The sequence below is a fragment of the Podarcis erhardii genome (assembly GCF_964252035.2).
Source record: "Podarcis erhardii genome assembly, chromosome: 2".
Classification (NCBI taxonomy): Eukaryota; Metazoa; Chordata; class Lepidosauria; order Squamata; family Lacertidae; genus Podarcis; species Podarcis erhardii.
Genome location: NC_138498.1, coordinates 67,224,821 through 67,243,243, shown reverse-complemented (window position 1 = coordinate 67,243,243; position 18,423 = coordinate 67,224,821). Strand labels below are relative to the sequence as shown.

At 40.0% G+C, this 18,423-nt stretch overlaps 1 protein-coding gene across 1 annotated transcript; it reads left to right on the top strand.

The window, feature by feature from the left end:
• Positions 1-140: 140 nt before the first annotated feature.
• LOC309336384 (uncharacterized protein) lies at positions 141-12,362 on the top strand. The gene is made up of 8 exons (XM_081852001.1): positions 141-320; positions 4,305-4,649; positions 4,975-5,337; positions 7,820-8,000; positions 8,522-8,564; positions 9,639-9,708; positions 11,057-11,096; positions 11,670-12,362. The coding sequence occupies exons 1-8, from the start codon at positions 275-277 to the stop codon at positions 11,740-11,742; spliced, it is 1,161 nt and encodes a 386-aa protein (XP_081708127.1). The 5' UTR covers positions 141-274; the 3' UTR covers positions 11,743-12,362.
• The last annotated feature ends 6,061 nt before the right edge of the window (positions 12,363-18,423 follow it).

The window sequence follows — 18,423 nt, the reverse complement described above, 5'->3', positions numbered from 1 at the left end:
AAAATAAAGTTGGTAATGGACAATGAAATAGAAATCAAATGTCCCTGCAGTTGGTTTTTTATTATTATTATTATTTTGAAGAGGGATAATTGACCATGGGTCTCCTGTGTTACACCCATTTGGCCGTTAGAAGTACAGAGGCATTGTGGTTTAAGGTGCTTGAACTCAAAATAGAGAAATTGCAAAAGGCAACGCTCACTCAGCACTTTCAAACTGGTTAAGATGTGATAAGCGCTCCGACACAGGACACTTTGGGGGTTTATGAACTGTAAACATGTCACACATACTACTTCAATGGATCGTGATTCATATTTGTATAGGTGAGTGGCTATTCTATTTTGTACCTTCTGTTTTGCAGCGAGGAGAAGAAAATTCCACATATTTAAGCTAATAAAATAATGTCTAAAATTATATGTGTTGGTAAAGAGTAGACTTTTGGAATTCTGTTTTAGTGGTCAGATTGTTTAAAAATATTTCCAGTGGAGTCTCAGAAGACAATTCTGGGTTAAATTGAATCGTCCTGGTACACTGGAATATCTAGTTTGTTGTATTAGTGGTCAAATGGCATTGTGAGATGGAATATAGGAAGAAAAGGTTGTTCTTAGAGTGGATGTTTATTAGTTACATTTCTGTCTGAGGACCTTCAATCTCAGAATAACTATATTGTGGAATCACTTTAGAAGAGCTGTGATAGAAGTGTAACTTCTAGTTGTGATGCTAGAAGAACATTGATCTGTCCACAGAACATAACCACAAGTTTTATGTGCAAATGCTCTACTGTAGGGGAAACAGGAATTTGTAACTTTGTTGATTTTGAAAACAGTAATAAAAAACATAACCGTTTGGGCATTGATATGCACAATAGGCGATTTGTAGGAAGAATAACATTTTCATAGTGATAACATTACAGTTTGAGGACTAAAAACATGCCATCTGTCACGTAACACCACAGCCGCTCTCATTTTACACTACAGTCGCAAATGGAATCTCCATGTTAGCTCAAATTATAATTTTATCAATGAAAAATTCATAATAATTGACATTAAGTCCCAGTGTAACTCACAAGGAGATCTGGGCAACCCAAAACTATGGAATACTAAGGTTCAAGGCTCTCAATGGAAATGAGTTCAGTGGCTGTACCCTGAATACGAGTAACACCATTAGAATTCCACTTCAAGATTTTCAGTTTTCAAACACCATGGAAATTCACTACAGATTGTTAGTTCACTTGAAATAAAATGTTCTGCTGCATAGGCTATGCTAGGAAGGGGATAAAAATGCTGAATGATAGATGAATAGTCATACAAGAACAAACTCCATTAAAAGTAGAATCAAACATTTCAGGTTTTGTTTTTGTTTTTTTAAAAAAAGAAAATTAGGCACCTCTGCTATAATTTTGTCTAAGAGCATTTACAATAAAAAGTAACACACAGGAATGCATGAACATGAAGATCTAAAACTGAATAAAACCAGCAACACCATAAAATGCAAGTAAAGCCAGCAGTAGTGAATAACCTTAATATATAGGTTTACAAAACAAACCACTAAAAGCTTCTAAGATTTTATAATGGAAAAACCTGGGTAAATTTTAAAGAGTTATTTACCTAGTCTTGAATGTATCTAACCTAGGTGCCAGGCAAGACTGTCTAAGAAGGGCATTCCATAACTAGGGTGCCATCGCTGAGAAGGCCCTCTCTCTCCACCACAACTATTGCCACCAGCACCTTGTTTGGTGGGGGTACCTGTAGAAGGGCTTCAGAAGATCTGGGTGGCAGGAGGTGCTGGTGTAATGTCACACTGCTGCCCCCTGACAGTGGCATTGCACCATTTACTGGAATAGGGAGGAGTGGGCTAGTGTGGTGGCAAGATTGGGGCTGCGTGAGCACACTGGTGGAAGTGGCACATTGGTGAAGCGGCACAGCATTGTCCTTGCTACTCCTCTGATCCACCCCTACACCACTGTTGGGAAGGAATGGCATGGCACCACCCCACTGTGCCAGCTGATTTTGCTGGGTAAGTACATATGGGGAGAGCAATCCTTCAGGAAGCCTTGTTCCATGCTGTTTCAGGCTTTCAACACATTCCAGCACTTCAAGCTGGGCCTGGAAGCCAATGTGGGTGGCAAATTCCTGCTCAATTATAGGCATAGCAGTTGGTTTTGGTTAATAATCCTGCTGCCCTGTTTTCGACCAACTAACTTTTCTGGATTGTTTTCAAGTGTATATAACACATTACAGTAACCCACACAGGAGGTTCCCAGGTTGTGGCTCTCTTTGATTTATCTCTCAATATGCAGACCCCTAAATCTTAACAGTAGGGCTAATCTAAAAGCTGGCCCTTTCTATTCGTCATCCCTGAAATTTCTACCGCTAACAATAATTTCAGTGGGAACAGACCTTTAATGAACAGCTTAGTAATACTAAGGAGAACAGAATACTTAGACGTCCACTGAATGTTCTTATACATAGGTTATCAGTTCTTTATGCTATATGCCATAAAATAAAAGGTTGTTGGTCAATGCTCGTGTTGTAATGATGGGCCAATGCCCTTGCTTTCCATTTCATTAGCTACTGAACTTCCCCCCACCCCTGAAATTATTTTAGCCTGCTTCGTAATAAGAGCATTACTGGAATGTGTAAACCCCACGGGCCAGAAGCAATATCATCCCAATAACATATCCTATAGCAAGACAGTGCCGTCCTAATATCACCTGGGGAGTGTTGCATGAAAATTATGAGGGCCCATTTGGAGGAGGCTCTGCATCTTTCCTGGGAGTGTTGCCAAGAGGAAATGACATTCACAGATCTCCGGAGAAGAACCGCTCAGCAGAATCAAGGCACAGCATTTCATGCCTGCGGCCCTCTCTGGGAGAGCTGAGCCGGGTAGGGATTAGAATCACAGGGTTGTTTTGCCGCTTCAACAACCAGGCACAGGAGCAGAGGGGCACTGTGTAGTTTGAGCAGCCAGAGGCATTGCACTGACACCCCCCCCCCATGCCCTCTACTCAGCAAAATATTAGAAGTCACTTCATACAGAGGACAAGAAAGGTATGGATTATAAATAGTCAAACTCTAGGGTAGAGCAGGCTAGGAAAGGATGAAACAAGCACAATGTTACAAATCCTCGTTTCCTTGACCCTGCTGAAATGCAATGAAGTTAAGCAGGTAATTTGTTCCACCTCATAGAACTTTCTTTTGTCAGAGTGCCTTAAGCAAAAGGGAGAATATGAGAGAGTCCACCTCCTCTGTGTTTCAAGCATTACAAAGGGAGTTCTGACCTCATCCCCAAAACACAAAATGCTTTGGTCACAGAAGTACAACTCACTGTTCTAGTGTAAACTCGCATTGACAGTGGGGATGGCAGAATCTACTTACTTAAAAAAACAAGGGGTGCAAAGCTACAGGTGTTCTGGACTACAACTCTCATCAGCCTCAGCCAGCATGGCCAATGGGTAGGAATAACAGAAGTTGTAGTTAAGAACATCTGGAGGGCAACAGCTTGCCTGCCTCTACTGAAAATGATTCAGGAATGACTAGGAAATCTAAGGCAGATGGAAAACGGGCAAAAAAATAAAAATAACCTAAGCATGATTGGTCTTGGGAATTACAGCTGAGATATATATAGGACTGGGGTGTGAGGCATGATAAATGGGACTCTGATTCATGCAATAATAAGTGAAGCATTGTCTGATAAAAATATTCTCCCTCTATCAATCCACTGTGATCAAAATACATGTCAAATGGACTTGCTGCTTGTTAGTTTCACCTGGGTTTTAGTTTAGATTATTTGTTTCAGACTACAGTGGTACCTTGGGTTAAGTACTTAATTCGCTCTGGAGGTCCGTTCTTAACCTGAAACTGTTCTTAACCTGAAGCACCACATTAGCTAATGGGACTTCTTCCTGCAGCCGCACCGCCAGAGCACAATTTCTGTTCTTATTCTGAAGCAAAGTTCTTAATCTGAAGCACTATTCTGGGTTGGTGGAGTCTGTAACCTGAAGCGTTTGTAACCTGAAGTGTATGTAACCTGAGGTACCACTGTATTGATATGTTATATTGACTGTTGAACTTAATTATTTTTAATTGTATGTTGCTTGGTTATTAAACACCTTAAATAAATAACAAATGTAAAGGTGTGCTGGATTTCTATATACATAACAGAAAAGTGATGAACACATTGATATATAGCTAACAATTTAAATATATAGTTTTTCAGGAAAACTGGTTCCTTCATTTCAGGAAAGCAATATTACATATTATGGAGTAAAATATTCTTGACCATTTTCTCTGTTCTTTTCTTCTCAGTGGATACCATATCTCAAACAGTAGTAAGAGGGGTGGTGGGCCAAGCCATCACATTGCCATGCACCTATCCTGTCCGAAACAGCTATGACCTTACTGATATGTGCTGGGGCCGAGGCAGCTGCCCGAATTCTAAATGCAGCAATGAAATTCTCCGCACGGATGGAAGGCGGGTGATATCAAGAAACTCATATAGGTACCAGTTAAGGGGATCTGTGACATGGGGAGATGTGTCCCTGACAATTACAGGTCTAAATGAAAGAGATAAAGGATTGTACTGCTGTCGTATTGAAGTCCCAGGCTGGTTCAATGACATTAAAATGACCTTGGATCTACAGGTTAATAGAGGTAAGTGGAATTATTATCCTCTGCCCATTTTCCCCATCCTATGAGAATTATGAAAAATACATGTTAGGTTTCTCTGCACTACAAGTTCACTGTGTGGGGAGTCTATGGACCATTGTTCAACTGCAGTTGATCTAGCTGGCAGCAGAGCTGAACAATCTAATCAAAAATATTTTCATCTGACCTGTCACAGAATCTCAGTTAGTAAACAATTTCCCCTTCAACCTACTCATTTGTTGGCTTGAGTTGTCATCTTTTTGGCCACCATTTGCTTTGTTCCCATTCCATAGATGTAGTTCTGATACATATTTTTGTTGTTTTCTTACAGCAACAACTACAGTCTCTACCACAACAACCACAGTCTCCACCACAAGTACTGCCACCACACCGCAAGTGCTTATCACCACAAGTACTCCTTCTCCCTTAATAACCACAGTTACTTTCCCACAAGCCTCTCCTTTTATTTCAAATAGCCCTGATTCCCCCACTGCAGCCCCCACTGATGTTCATATTCCAACAATGACCACATATTTTGTGACGACAGACATGGCTGTCGTCCATCAGTCAACTTCAAACCATCTGTCAACTTCTCCATCGGTCACCTTCAAACCATCACCAACCAGTCGCCAGGATGAGTTGACCGAAAATGTCTGTTGTTTTTTTACCACAGTGACTGCCCCTCCAGCTACAGGTACAATGCTTAACCCAGAAGAACTGCCTCCTTTAAGTTCAATTTATTTATTTATTTGCTCTAAGAATTTATAAAATGCTTGATATAAAATAGTTAAGTGGTGGACAAGATGGCAGAGGGACCAGCCATAAGATAACATTGAAAGCATGACTGAATATTCTTCAGTAATAATCAAATCAGCTGCAAACAAAAAGACAGCTGTTCTCCTAGGGAAAGTCTGAGTAAAATAGAAAGGGTTTTCAACAGGCATTGAAAGCACACAAGCTACATACAGGCTGTCAAATTAGAAATGATGGTGGAAGATCTGGGTGAAATAACTGGAAATCCATATAAAGACAGGACAATTTAAAGCATAAAATGGCATAAGTGAGAAGGTAGGTGGAAGTGGAGAAGTGAACTCATTCCTCCTAAACACTGGCTCTCCCCATATGCCCCCCCCCATGGCAATCTGGGACTAGAAGTAGCTCCAACTGAAAAACCAGCTAGGTTAAGCAACTTTGAGGAGAAAAGAAAAGAAAGGGGGTGGGGAATAGCTCCCCACTTCTTCTGTGCTCCTTTTAAAATATCCCCCCTAACCCCACCTTCCACTTTATCTGGATTGTTCTTCCCTCACAGTTACAATCATACCTCTGGTTGCGAACGTGAGGCACATTCGCAGCCCGCAGTGTTCGCAGCCTGAAGCACTGTGTCTGCACATGCGTGTGATGTCATTTTGTGTTTCTGCGCATGCGCGAGCACCGAAACCCGGAAGTAACCCGTTCCAGTACTTCCGGGTTCGGCGCAGTCCGCAACCTGGAGCTTTCGTAACCTGAGATATGACTGCAGTTGCATTCTTAAGTGTGTTCCATTGTATGTCGGCTTGAAGTATTTCTTAGTTTTGTATTAATCTTTGCTGCAACAGATATAGCTTGACTGCGTGACCCCAAAAATGCCTTTATTTCATGGGCCTGGGCATTTCTCCCAGAACCCAAAGGCAGAGCCAGTTTTCCAGAAGTCAAGTGTACCCTGGAACACAGTTACTTAAATCACATTTCATGTTCTATATTGTTCGCGTTAGGACCAAAGAAACACAGAAGTTTCCTTTCCTTCTGCTTATGAACTTCCTCATTTCCCATGCAACCCACCAAAACAATTGTTTTCAATTCTCCATTTTGAGCTATTCTTCAAGACTTTGTTAATGCAAGTCAGACCATGTATGGAGGTTGCATTCACAAGAAGGATTCATCATGGCAGAGATGTTTGCCTATGATGACTTTCCTTTCCTGCTGTAAAGGATTGGCCAGACTCCCCAGTGGCTTCTGTGAAACTGTCCTCAGAAATTCAGATTCTAGATTTGACATGTGCGTTTATGACTTAATTGTTTTGTTTTCCACAATCCAATTCCTAGCCACAAACAGCAGCCAACATCCAAGTCTGGGCAGGGGGAGGAAGGAGGGCTCATTGATTTCCTGTTGCTCCCATGTGAAAAGACCCCATAAACTTAGGCAACAATTCCAGAATAAAACCCTCTCTTCCGAAAGGGAAAAATTCTAACCATATTTTTTGCCCTCCATCTCACTTTAAAAACAAAAACCAATTCAAGGCTTTCCTCAGATAATTCAGATGCCTGAAAAGCTTGCCAAGTCAGTCAGTATTTCCATATTACCTCGCCCCCCAATATGCACTCTGGTGAAATGGTGTGAGGGGGCTGCAAACTGGAGAGTTCCTGGAAGCCTGAAATTTACAATACTGTAAGTGTCAGACCATTTGTGAAAAATCACTAAAGATAATTTCCCTGGAGGTTCTCCTATGCAATGGACAGTTTGTGGTAATTATCGTAGGATCCAGGAAAAAGTAAAAACACCAGCATTATAAGGCAATATCCTACCTGGAGGTAAAGAGATCACAGTGGAATATGTTATCTGTTCTTTTCCCGTGTTTGGTGGGAACATACTTCCAAGTGGAAGGAATTATGGGACCTGAGATGCACGATGAGAAACAAAGCCAGGGCCCCAACATTATGTTTGTTGTCTCCACAGCCCCCATGTTGTCGGAAAGAAAGTAGATAAAAGTAGAGGAAAGTGGTGGTGGTTGTGGGACTACCCAAGATGTGCATACAGTTTAATGTGAATAGATTCTTAAACCTGCCCCTTGCTACACAGTCCTGGGCTCAAAAGCAGCTGCTTGCTTCAGTGTCTCTCATTCCTGTGGCAATGGAGCTGCTGCTGGATGATCCCTATGAGCTCAGTAGATTGTATCTCCTGCTGCTTTCTCCGCCACTGTATTCTCTAGGTTAAGGTTACCAGATGTCCCCATTTCCCGGGGACAGTCCCCAGATTTACAAATCAATCCCCTGACAAAATCCATCTATTTAGTAGGAAGTTGAAAAGTGTTCCCAGATTCATTGAAAAAAATCTGGTAACCTTACTCTAGGTGGGTGTTTTTATTGTCTACATCAGCACTGTAGTCTACTCAGTCAAATGTTCCTCTTCAAATCCCTTAGAATCTCCTCAGAGAACTGTCCCTTATTTCTCAGAAGACCAAACCCTTCAGTCCCCCAAAAGTGCTGTGGTTCACCCACAGATGTCAGAGAACTCTACTGGAAACAGGAATGGAAGTGAAAATTCCCAACATTCACATGATAATCAGAAGTCAGGAATGGAAATGACTCCAGCAAATAACAGGTAGTCTTCACTATTATTTTTTTATCTGGCAATGTTACACAAGTCATTACATTATTTTCTGCCCTTTTTCCTAACATTCCCCTTCCACTGAAATGCATTGAAATTAATTACTTCATTAATTACATACATTTTGGCCATAGCGAATAGTGAGATGAGTAACAGGTTTTAGCAGAAGCTGAACTGCAGTGGAAAGAAAAGGTGCTGTTTGTGATCAACCTGGGATGGGAATGGCTGCCTCCTTGTAACCCTACTCCAGGCATCCCACAGGGTTCCAGAGGTCAGGGTGGTTTCATTTGATTCATAATCCCATGTACTGGAAGAATATCTGTGGTGTCATGTTCTCATTAGTAGCTTATAGCTGCAATGACATTATGAAGATGGCCACCACTGCAAATAAAAGAAATTTAATTTTCTCCATGTCTGTTCAACCAGTTTTATTGTGGCAACTCTCATTGGAATGTTATAAGCTTTAAAATATGTATTTATGATTTGTGATCCTCATTTTTTCCTCTCTTTTTTAGCCAAAACCAGTTTGGAATTTCTGATATGCTAGTAACATATAAGGTATTTATTGTATTTGGTTGCTTACTTTTCCAACAAGCTCAGACTCCTACCATATATGTACACAGGGAAAAGCATGGGATTTGGAACAGAAACATTAGCCAGTTAGAAAGGGGTTAAGTGAGGGGTTACCAACCTTTGGGGATCAGTGGGCATATCTTGACACCAGTCACAAAATGGCAGCTGTGGGGCCATGTCAGAACACAAAATGGCTGCCACATCTAAAAGAGTAGAAAAAGAGATGTGGCCACAAAATGGTGCAGGCATGATCCCTCTCCCACAACAGTCAACCTGTCAATGGGCGGAAATCCATCTATATCAGCCACCACCAGACTTGTTCATGGAGGGAAACTCTTTGTTCCTCTTCTCTGTTTGGAATGGGTGGGAAGGTGTGTGTTCAATCCTGACACCCAATTAAATGTGACATGTTTAAGGGAGTATATTCATTGTAGGAGAGACTGAGCCGTGCAAACAGGAATGGAGTAGGAAGATCAAGTCTCTGGTGTATTGCGGATTTTTGAGGAGATGTTTAGTGAGACTTTTCATGGGTGCCATAGATGGTACTGGTGGGCACACTGGTACCCATGGGTTCTGTATTGTCAACCACTGGGACATGCATTACTTCCCTGAATCCTTCTCCTGCTCTACTCCTGGGAAGAAAAGTCGGGCCTTCAGCATACATCTGCATATGCTTTTCCTGGCCATAATGTAAGCACACAAGGTATTACCATGACAGGGCTGTTCTAATTTACACCCTCAAAAATGCACCCTGATCCAGGTGAAAGAGAAATTTATTCAAAGCTTGTCCCCAGCATGTGTAAATGTTCTTCTACTTACATCTCTAGTTCTGATCTTTAAATGTAAAGGAAAAGCGAACTTGTATATTTGGAAGCTAGAGTGGGTTGGATCACAAAATCCAACTCAAGTAAAATGTGCTGACCGATCCACTCCTTTCAGCCCACCAACTGGAGCGTCAGGCCAGAACACTGGTGTCCAGGTGTCCTTGTCTGTTGGCAAACTTAACCTGGATCATAACAGTTTTAAAAGCCTATTTGGTTTGTATGTTTTCCCTGTTAGGAAGTGCTGATTCTTGGTGCTATTGTGCTTTTGGTTCTCCTCTTGATTCCAGTAGTACTGCTAATGAGACGTAAGTATGAAATATGCAGTTTGTACTCTGTTTTAAATAAATGCTTGGTACCGAAGAAATCTTTTGAAACTTTCCCCTAACAAAGCTGCAGTTTGCTAATCTAGTTCTAGAGCACACTAGCAAGACAACTCATTCTCATTCCAGGAATGCCTCTGACATTTCATAGACCATTCTCTCTTGGTTGGTTGGTTGGTTGGTTGGTTCCTTCCTTCCTTCCTTCCATGCTGGAGAGGAGAGAGAGTATTTATTTTATTCATTCGATTATATTTATTAATTAAAAAATCTTCAAGTGATTTAACGGTAAAAACATCATCAACAAAAACCATTAAAACCAACTCAATATTTAAAAGTAATTTAAAACAACAAAAAAAGTAATTTAAAACAACAACAAAAATTTCAAATCCAACACAGATGCAAAGTGGGATAAAGATTTCTACATAAAAGTGTAAAAGAAATCAGAATTTTAGTGTGAATTTCTCCTCATCAATACATTTTTATATGCAGTTTTGACCACTGTACACTTTTTTTGCAAGCAATTTTCCCTAGCATTTTTGTATGTTATTTTCACAAACATCTTCATTTTTATGCCCTTTCCCCAATACGTACATTAATTTTTGTAAACATTGCTTGGCTGGAGAACTGCACCAGATAAGGAGGGCTGCATTTCTGTTTGTATATTGTTTGAGAAAGTGCAGACTGCATAGATTTGGTTTTAAATGCATACTGAAATGAACCCCCCCCCAAATCCCTACTCCCAGGTAAGTGTGTGTAGGACTGAGCCCTTGCATCATCTTAAGCAAAGCTATCAGATTCATGCATAATCAGCACCATAAAACATCAATATACACCAATATAAAATTGTATTTAACCAGAGTAGAATATCAGCATAAAAAACAACTCAAGTGGTTGTGAAGCACCAGAATGTTGAACAAAATTGTGTTCCTGCAGCAATGTCCCTCCAATTTCACAGAGCTTTCTTCTCTTTTGACTTCTTTCTTAAAAGCTGCACACTCTTCTCTAGCACTGCAGCCCATGTCTCCTATGATTATTAAGGAATAGGGAGCCTTGCCACTTTCAGTGCTCCATTTCTCTTCCACTGCATGAAACCCTCTTGGGTGAATCTTTGAAGTCACCCTCAGCAATCTCTTTCTGGATGGTCTTTCAGTTGTGCACAAAGAAGAGTCCTGACTGCTTGCTATGCTATTCCTGTTGCTTTTAGTGAAAGTTTTCTACTCCTCAAGAGTTGTGTATTATGACTTAGCCAAGTCTGTTGGTTCACTAAATTGCATCATACTGTCCTAGAATAGATGTTCCTCTTAAAACTAATCAATCTTCATTCCCTCTCTAGGTAAAAAGATTAGAAAATACCACATTGACGAAACCAAAAGGTTAGAGTTTAGTTTGCAATCCAATTCTTTTTTTGTGTCTAATTGAAAGAGAGACATAATAATTTTTATATGAGCCCACACTAACATTTCTGGTTCTATTTATTTTCCCTTTGTGTTTATTACCCTTACCCAATAGCCCTGTCCTTTTTAATTTTTCTTTTAGACTGTAAGTAAGCCTCAGGGCAGGACTTGCGTTCTTTTCTTGGGAAATATCAATGTGGCCATAGTAATTGTTCTGCACTTATTCAATGGATGCTATCGCATAGGCTTTATATGCTAATACTGAAGGGGGGGGGGAGTAATCAGGATTGATTTATTTTTTACTATCCTAAGAAATCTGTTATCCTAAGCTGTATGTTGACACAACCACGACACCTACAGACTCCACTGACTTTCAGGCCCAACTAAATCCATGTATTGTACAATTCTTTTGCCCATTCGTGGGTTGGCAATCTTAATTTGGCACCAGAACTACAGTATAGCAAAAGAAACTGAGCTAAATGAATAAGTTAAACAAAACAACCGTGTTCTTATTTACCTCAAGCTTTAAAAGACTTGTGCTTGTCCTTGCAGCTTAAACACACATGAAGAACCCGAACAAACACTTGCTGAAACAGGAGGAGAGAATGGAATGTTTCCTCTGTAGCAGTCGCATTTTTACATTCGAATCTAGCTACAAATTCAAAATCCATGAATGGAAGCATTTCGAAGAAGCATTCCGGAATGATAGATTGCATAACTTATGCTGATCACCCTATTTGCATCTATTTGCCAACTAACCACTTCATCTCTCCCCTCCCCCCCGCTTCTCTTCTTTTATTGGGCTCTCTTCCCTGCTTCAACCTTTCATGTGTAATTTTAAAATCCTGTACTAAGCATAAAATGAATGGTAAATAATGGTAGTGGTTGTGATATTAGTTGCAGCTGTGGCAGCAGCAGCAACAGCATGTTGGTCTATTTTCCATCTGGTAGTAATCTGCTATTCCAGCAGTTACTAATAATGCTAAACTCTATTACTTAAACATTTTCTTCCTCAAATTTCTAGCTGTTTAGCTTACATCATGCAAATCCTTTTACAAGTAATACATTTTAATCATGCTAGTGATTAATATGTAAAGAAGCATTGTGAAATTATTGTTATTGGAAGTGGTAGTAGCATTGTATTTAGACAATGTATATACAGCGCTGCTTAATTACAGCAGTCTCTAAGTGGTGTACAAGGAAAGCAATACAATAAAAATAAAAATTGGTTAAATCTATTAAAAATGTTTAAAATAAATCAAATCCTTAAGTAAACTATTCATGTATTGCCTAATGATGAGGACTTGTGCCTTGTGCAGACTGCCCCAGAAATGCAAGTGAGAAGTGCTCTCTTCCATGTGTTTGAGCTAGCTCATGTTTGAGTTTTTGTTTTAGCTCATGAACAATATTTGCATTTTAAAGAGTTTGACAGCACAAGCCTATACAAGTACTCATAATTCTTAGTTTAATGGGTAGGTGTACATAGAACTGCAGCTTCAGTGACCTGATCAGTTATTGTGAACCATCTAGGCTCTGTATCTTGGTAGATTCAGTGTGGCCATTGCCTGCAGTTTATTCAGTCATTTTCTTTGGAGTAAACATGTCCATGAGAATGTTGCACACTGCCACAATAAATGGAAATACATGCCTTTCTGTTCTTTTACAGCATTCTGCAGACAGACCGGGGTTAATGTCTGAAAAAATTACAAGTGTATAGTGCTACCTAAAGTTTAAGAGTTGATTCTTGAATCTTTGCTGAGATTGATTTCATAGGCACTATCCCATGCATTCTGTTCCATTACTCAAATTCTTTCCCCAACATTTGTGCAATCCTGTTATCCAATATCCTAAGACAGCTAGAACCATTAGCGCAGTTTGCACCATGGTCTTGCAATTGAAACCATACCTTCGTTGCTGTTTGTCAGCTGCCTCCATGTTGTCTGATGTTGCCTCCAAGCTGTTAACCAGGCATTTTGCCGAGTCTTGAAGAATGAGAAATAACCGTGGTGCAGTTACAACTTGTCTGTTACTCTTTCTTCCAGATGTGGCAAGTTGGTGGGGCTGAAAGGGGGAGACAACCGCAGTAGGCGGGTAACTAGAAGTCAAAAAGCACCTTCTGCAAGGGTAGTGGAATGCCTCCTTTGACCAATGAACAGACAGGATTTGATTCAAACACTCCCAACCTATCTGACATATCATTCTGAAAAGTTATAATGCATCATACACATGCACTCCTCAAGATAATGGAGAAGCCAGTCTGAGCAAATCTGCCTTATGGAGACTGTGCCCCAGAAATGTAAATTAGATGCAACACACAGGCACCTGAGCATTCCTTCTTCCCCACCTTGCTCTCCATATCCTCACTTCCAATTATTTACTCTGGCTCATGTTTGAATTTACAAAGGAAATCAGAGGATAGGAACCTGCATGGAACACTAATGAATTCTGTTGGGACATATGTAAATGGAAATGCACTGAACTAATTCATGAGGAACTGATACCAGCTGTCAGCACATTTAATGAAAGGTTAAAGAGATCTTTTGGAGAAGCAACCAAGAGAGACATACATTCCTCTAAAGAAATAAGGCATAAGAAATGCAATCCCGGGATGCTGAGAAACTTGGCAAACATGGCAGCTCTTTAAAGAGCGACAAAGTAAAAGAAAAAGGGAAAAAGACGTACTGTATTAAGGTTAGCATTCCTTCTCACTTAAGAAGTCCTTCAAAGCAAGGATGAGTGAACTGACTGACCCATTAGTACCTTATTGCAATTCAGAATCTGTTAGCCAAATTAAGTTTGATAAAAGCTTCCATGTATTATGTCCTATGATTTTTGTAGCATCTTTGAAGTTTTGTGCATATGTGTTTACAGAGTGCATCCTGGAAATGTTCACATCATGTCATTCTTTTTCTATGATGCCATGGAATCATGGGTGACAGATGGGATTCTGGCTATGTGCATCATAATCAGCATCAGCATCATTCCACCTTTCCCCCAGGCACCTTAATTTTTAAAACCGCAAACAAACTTACATGCTTTGTAGCTAGGCTACTGAAGTACCATCTTTTACTCACTGATATTACCCACTGAATAAATGTCATATGGCTCTAGAAACACCAGTACATCAGCTGATCATCACTGATCATTAACAAGCAATCAAGCATGCATACATAGATGGGCATTTCTGCACCTGATACATATCACAATTTTATTTATTTATTTATTTATTTATTTATTTAAAGTGTCTCCAACCCACTCTTCATCTACAGTGATACATAAATTACAAAATGTAAATGATAAAATACATATCAATTGAAAAACAAAACACACAGCGCAAGGCAAGAGAGCAAGCTAAATAACCATCAATTTATAATGCCTGGGCAAACAAGTAAATAGCCTGATGCCAAAATTTTAACAGTTGCACTTGTGAGAAGAGATTCCATGATACAGGCACCTCCAGAGAAGGCTCATGTTCCGTCTCACCTTTGGTGCCTGGGTACATGGAGATAGACCTTGCTGGGCTTCTTGCACCAACTAGAGAATGCCAGGCAGCTATGTTTTCCCCCACAAGCGACCCTCGGGATGATTCATCACTCTTCTTTTCCGATGCTCTTCTGCAACACATATCCGAAGATATATGCACACAATACAATAGCAGAGTCCAAGCAGAAGCTAGCTATTGGAAATGTGGATTTCTAAGCTACTTTATTGTGTACAAAACAGAACAAAAGAACAAAAGAAAACATGGCTCCTTTCTCCATCTCCGAGAGAGCAGGAAAGCAATAGTACAACATAATGGAACAGTGTAACTGAAACTTCCGTTCACATGACTCCAACAGTAAAGAATGTCAACACAGACATGTGATGAAAACAATTACACATCCTGCAACGGGAGGAATAAAATCCCAACATCCTCCCCCATTTCATGTAACTGTTGCTGCATTACCTAATGCAGCTGTACACAATCAAACATACAGTCGTTATGTATATAACAGACATAATGAGCTTCCCTCAATTGCAAAAAAGACATTGAAGAGCCTCCTGAGAAGATCTCAGAGCACAGTCAGTCTGGTATAGAGAGAGGATCTTCAGTTATACAACGGCATGCCTATTTATAAGACATGAAGCCAATGCTACGGTACTGCTTTAAAACCACACAGCAAAGACAATTAGTTACACAAGGGTGTAGTTCCGAGGAAATCACATTTACTAAACAATATTGTTCTGCTAAAATTCCATGCCACCAGCCTGGTAATTCAACCCCTTTCTTTAGACTGTATCAACACAAGCACAAGTTGCCATGGTGATTTCACAATCACCCGTTAACTAGGTGGACCGGAGGAGCATTTTTTGAACATATGTTCCTGGAAGCAGAGGTGAGGCATGGGATGCATTGTGAGATTAGCCCCAGCAATATGGTAGGCTGTTTACAAACATTATAGCATCCATATGGAGTGCCATCATGCCAATATGTTTTTCACTTATGCTCACATGCAAATTTTAAGATTTGAACCTGTTCCCAGTTAGAGTATAACAGCTTCTATTGGATATAAGTGTTTTTTCTACTCCCCCCTTATATAAGATGAGTTTTGTAAGCCTCTGATGTATCGTGAATCCAACTCAACATCAGAGAAGAAATTCAGTTTGCTATCCCATTTCCATGTGGTGCGCTGACATTCATTATCCCTTGAGACTCTTTTAGGAACTGCATTTATAACCAGGGGGATGGTGGGGATGGTGGGGAATCGATCCAGTTTAATGTTCCCTTGAAATTCTACAGTGCTCAATTTATTGCAATTACTATGGCACACAGAACAGCAGCTTCCTGGCCCAAGTGGTTTTTAATTTGTTCCGATTCAATGTCAAAACTTAATGGTATTATATCTGGAGAATCCAAAGGGACAACAGCTCTGCTTCATGAAGCAATGTGGTAATTAAATCAAAGATTTAGCTTATGTCTATGAAATCATTTGACGTGTACCTATACCTGCAGCTTGGGGGAAATTGTCTACACTAAAATGACCAATAAATTGGCTCAAAAAGGCCTGAAGAGAGAAGATAATGACCTAACTAGCCCGATTAATATAGAGAAGGCGGAGAAAAGTAATTAAAAACGAAGATACAGCTATTTCGGAACAAGGATTGGATAATGAGGAAACACAAAAGAAAACTATAGCAAAGCCAGCCAGTGGCTGAGATAGGAAGGCAAATCCTTTAAGAATAGGGAATTAAAAGATTATTTCAAGATTAATAGAATACCAGTGTAACTTTCTTAATAGACCTCATTATAGCAGATGGTTCCTACCAGTGCTTTCATCCTCGTTTCATTACTTTTCTGGTTCATTTCCAAGTTCTAAGTTGAATGCAAACACATTTGGGTTTTTTAGGAAGGTGAGAATATAAGTAATATATTTGCTAAAAAGCCCAGCTGATGAGCAGCGTTTTTTTGTCATAAGAAGAGAGGTAGAAAATGAGTGACAGAAGAACAATGCAAGATGACTAAATAAAACAAGCACAAAGGCTCCAGAGCTAAAGAATAGGTAGTTTCACAGCAATGACAGAGGGTGGCCTTGTAAGTATAACAACTCTGGTTAGCTGTGGCTAGGATTTTGAACTTGCTCCTGGTGGACACCTGGTTTGAGTTTCCCCACTCTCCTTTTAATGGTTTCCACCGTGTGGCAAAAACTCTGCTTTCTAGGAAGCTTTTCGGGGAGCATGGTAGTTTTTATTCTATCTGGAGTTTTTACTTTGCTGCAGGGTTGTTTTTTTTAATGATATTGAATTTTCCTGCTGCTTCTGCCTGGCTTGGGCTTCACTTACAGTTCTTTCTATTATTTATCCTTTAGTTTTGCTGCATCTGCTTTGAGTTGTGATGTTGTAGTTTTATTTTATTGCTTTTGCTGGGACAAGATGTCATGGACTGATGATAGCAGATGTTACATGAAGCCATAGCATAAAATTTCCATAGTAGTAGCCATTTTAAATGTTTATTATCGTAGCTTCCCCCCTCTCCTCCCCACTACCCCTGTGTCACCACGAAATTGGCTCTGGGGCGTTTTAGGAGAACCCCCAAAATAGTGCATGGGGAAGGGGGTCATTCTGTCTGGTGAACTGCAATGGTTGCGCAGATGGAACATTTGCATGTTCCCAATACTTCTGGCATATTTATGTCAATGCAAATTCAGCTTTAACAGGCAATAAATTATTAAATTCATATTTAGCGTGTTGTAAACTTTGATGCAGATTTGGAGAAGGTAATGCTGCAAATAGACTTAAAAAGGGATCCACTGTTTTCTCTACATTACATGCTCACCATTCAATAGTACATGAATAAGTTGTACCTCCATTATTTTCAAAATATTCCTGAAATTCAACTCCCTTCTGTCTTAAACCCCCCCCCCCCATTATTCAGAAGCCCCATGTTTAAATGCCAAGAGCCAGTGTGGCTGGAGCAACCCTGTCAGATGAGTGGCATATTAATAAATTATTATTATTACTGTTATTATTATTTAAGCAACATCAGTTAACTGCATGGCAAGACATACTGGAGCATGATCTGAAGTAGCAATTCTATCTATATGACATACTATTACATACTGAAGTAGACGAGATGAAATAAAATAAAAAATAGTCCACCTAAAAATGATTTTGGTGCAATCCTGAAAGAAATGTAAATTCACATTCTGTGCAGTGCAGAGCAGGCAAAATGCAAACTCAACCCAATCCAAACTCCTATATATATATTTTGGCACTGACCTCCCTGAAGATTGGATTTTACATGGAGGAGTTCTCCTAGGTAAAATCAGTTCATAAGCCAGGTGTGGAGAACCTTGGGCCTTCTAGGTGTTGCTGCACACATAACTCCCATTAGCCCCAGCAAGCATGATCAATGATCAATAGCTAGGGGTGAAATGGAAATAGGGATGATGAATGTGTAATCTGTAGCGAACCTTAGGGCCAGGTATGTCTCTGAAGCTGCTGCATTCCTGAAATTATTCCAAAGTGATTATATTGTGATGAAATGTCACATATATGTGCCTTACTGCAATAATCGCAGGTAGGTGGCTGCTTTCCATTGTTGTGCTTAGATATCAACTCTCTCAGTTTTAAGTTATCTGTGTGATAAAATAGGCACTGATTATCCTTCTCTCCCAAACTCAGACTTTACCAATATGCATCATAAAAGCCATGTGCATAATTAATGCACTATAGAGCATGTCTGTGGAGAAATCCACAGTGCTCAATCCAGTAATGAATCATTTATGGGGGTTTGGATTATCTTTGTGTACTGAATTAAGATGTCTCT